At 49.9% G+C, this 2,557-nt stretch overlaps 1 protein-coding gene across 1 annotated transcript in view; it reads right to left on the bottom strand.

Moving 5' to 3' along the window:
- The window catches only part of LOC104493380 (methylenetetrahydrofolate reductase-like), a gene marked incomplete at its 3' end in the record, with an annotated part of 3,296 nt that extends 1,969 nt beyond the window's left edge, over positions 1-1,327 (bottom strand). The window contains exon 1 of the mRNA XM_010136044.1: positions 1,019-1,327. Within this exon, the coding sequence (XP_010134346.1) occupies positions 1,019-1,260 (242 nt within the window). The remainder of the gene's footprint in view (positions 1-1,018) is intronic.
- Between the last annotated feature and the right edge of the window lie 1,230 nt (positions 1,328-2,557).

Raw genomic sequence — 2,557 nt, 5'->3', positions numbered from 1 at the left:
TCCCTGAGATATCTTGCTCCCTGCTGGAATGCCAGCAACAGACAGAGCTTGGGTAACAGCAGCAGGAGAGACCAAGAGAGGTGTTGAACTAGGAGGTTAGCAGGTGGCCAGTGTAAATAAGGAGGGTCATCCTTTAAGGCTGTATGAGAAGGAACTTACAGTCTCTTTGAAGAGGCAACCTAAGTGTTCTCTGTACAATATACTTTCTCCCAACATGCTCCTTTAGACTGATCTGTCTCCTGACAGACAGCAATGCAAGTCCCATTCCTTCTGAGATGGGAGACTATGCTGCAACCCCCTGTTCCCAGCTTGAACTGTAGAGGCCACAGATATGAAAAGATAGACCAGATCTTTGTTGTATTGCCAAGCTTGCCTAACAGAAGAAATAAAGGCTCCCCTAACTTGTGTCTCTCCTGCTCCAGGTTGGAACAGGCCCTTCTGTTTAAAGTTAACCTGGCACTGGCATACGGCGGTTACAAGAAGAGTTACGAAACCCCCTCTTTTCCTCCGGGTGAGTACATGGTGGCTCCTGGGGCTCCCCGATAACCTTTAGCTCTGGGGACTCCTATCTCAGAGGCTAAAACTGTAGACCTCAGGAGCAGTGGCACAAAACATAGTGGCTGGATGATTCTGAAAACAAGTGGGAGTTTGTTCCAGTGACCTGGGTACCCTGTTCATCAATTACTGTTCTCTGCTTTCAATAGGTACTTTTCTGCTCTGTTGTCCCCCAGTGCTCTGCACGATATTGGGGTTGTTTGATCTTCACAGAGCATGGGAGAGCGGAAGCAGCCTGGCCCCCTCAGTAACCCCACCAAGACACTTAACTCTTCAGGGCCTCCAAGGAAGACAAGTTACCTGGTGTCCATTACCCTCCTCAGCAGGATAGCACAGCCCCATTACCTGCTTCGTCACCTGGAAGGGGAGACAGAGCATGGGGCAGAGCCTGCCTCATTAGCTATTTCCCAGCCCTCCACCAAAGATATTTCATCTCTCCCCTCTCCCACCCTGCAGCCCTCACCTGGAGATGAGGTTGACAGCAGCATTGGCTGTGCGTGGAGGGAAGAACTCCAAGGAGAACCACTTGTCTCCAGAGTCCTGCCGCCGACGCATCTTCTCCCGCAGTCGCTCATGACGGTCAGCATCGAGGACAGGGGTGGAGCAGCGTGAGCTGTCCTTGGAGCTCTCGCTGCCACTACTGCTGCCTCCATCAGACTTGGAGCTGGAGCTGGCACTGCAGGTATGCTGGGTCTCATTGACCATGGTGAGCTCTCTAAGGAGGGGAACAGAAGGAGCATAGTGGGTACAAGACAGGACACAGATCTCAGCAAGGAGCAGTTACTGCTGCGGCGGGCAGCAGATGATGAAAAGGAAGCCTATGCCAAGACCCAATATTAATCATCATCAGGGAGTCCCTTTTGCTGGCCCTTGCTCTAAGCTGTGATCTGGAAAACATACAATAAAAAGCACATGTTTAGATACTGCTGAGAGAAATAACGCAGCAGATGGCTTCATGGCACTTTGATGCAGCTCTTCTGTGCCTACTGGGTCAAATCTGGCTCTGAAAAGAGTCAGGTCAACATCACTTTTGTCCTGACTGCAACTTGGCAAGCCATGATACCCATGTGCATCAGGGTTGACATGCCAGCAGATTTTCTTTTTTCTACAGCAGCTTCTTGGACTGTATCCATCTTCAGAGTTGCCATTATGTTTGTTCCCAAAAGGCAGTGCTGCCTTACAGTGTAGGCAGGAAAGCACGTGCTAATGGAGCAGGGACATAGGAATGCACAAACTATTCCTATGTCAGAAGAAAAGGGAAGAATCCACCCTTTGTTTTGTCTTTGCTGGCCACAGACATTTTCATTTCTAACCTGCAGCCTTTCTTCCACAAGACACACCATGTCCACAGATAACTGTCCCCTGCGCCAGTACCACTGCACACACTCAGCTCTTTCCTTTGCCAGCTACGCTGTTCCTTTCCTCATCAGTGGTGGCTGCTTGGAAACAAGGTCAGCAGAGACCATCTCCTTCTCCCTGTCTCGCAGCAGGACCGGCCGTGCTTGCTTGGCTTCACAGAAAGGAAACAGCGCTGCAAGCTAGTGGTACAAGTGGGTCTAGGATGCTCAGCTCCACTTAGCTCCCCGAAGTGTTTCACCCTACGCTTTTAAAATTAGATAGTGATTACACATAAATAGAGAAGAGCTGCCATAAAATTTGGATCCGTGTTAGTTACTTATGTACCTGCCAAAACTTAAAATTGCCCCTGGGCAGCAGTGAGTTGGCTGGGCATTATGTAACACTGGAGCCTGTGCTGGGGGAAACGGTTGCGTGAGCTGGTGCACCCTTTGTCCTTATCATAAGCTCTGTGGGGTCAGGTCATCCATGAAGACTTTGAACTCATCTTCTACTATTTACAGAGTTGCCAAACAAGCAAAACCCTTTGGGAGAAAGTCTACTTTTACCACCTGGTGACCTCTCCAGCTGGCAGGCGAGAGAAAGGAGCACAGGCTCTCTGCTGCCAAGAGAAACTGGGATGTTAAACCTCTTGTGTACCAGCATA

Source organism: Buceros rhinoceros, unplaced genomic scaffold (genome assembly GCF_000710305.1).
Source record: "Buceros rhinoceros silvestris isolate BGI_N320 unplaced genomic scaffold, ASM71030v1 scaffold24905, whole genome shotgun sequence".
Taxonomy (NCBI): Eukaryota; Metazoa; Chordata; class Aves; order Bucerotiformes; family Bucerotidae; genus Buceros; species Buceros rhinoceros.
The sequence above is the reverse complement of the archived record's forward strand: the minus strand, read 5'-3'. Positions and strand labels throughout refer to the sequence as shown.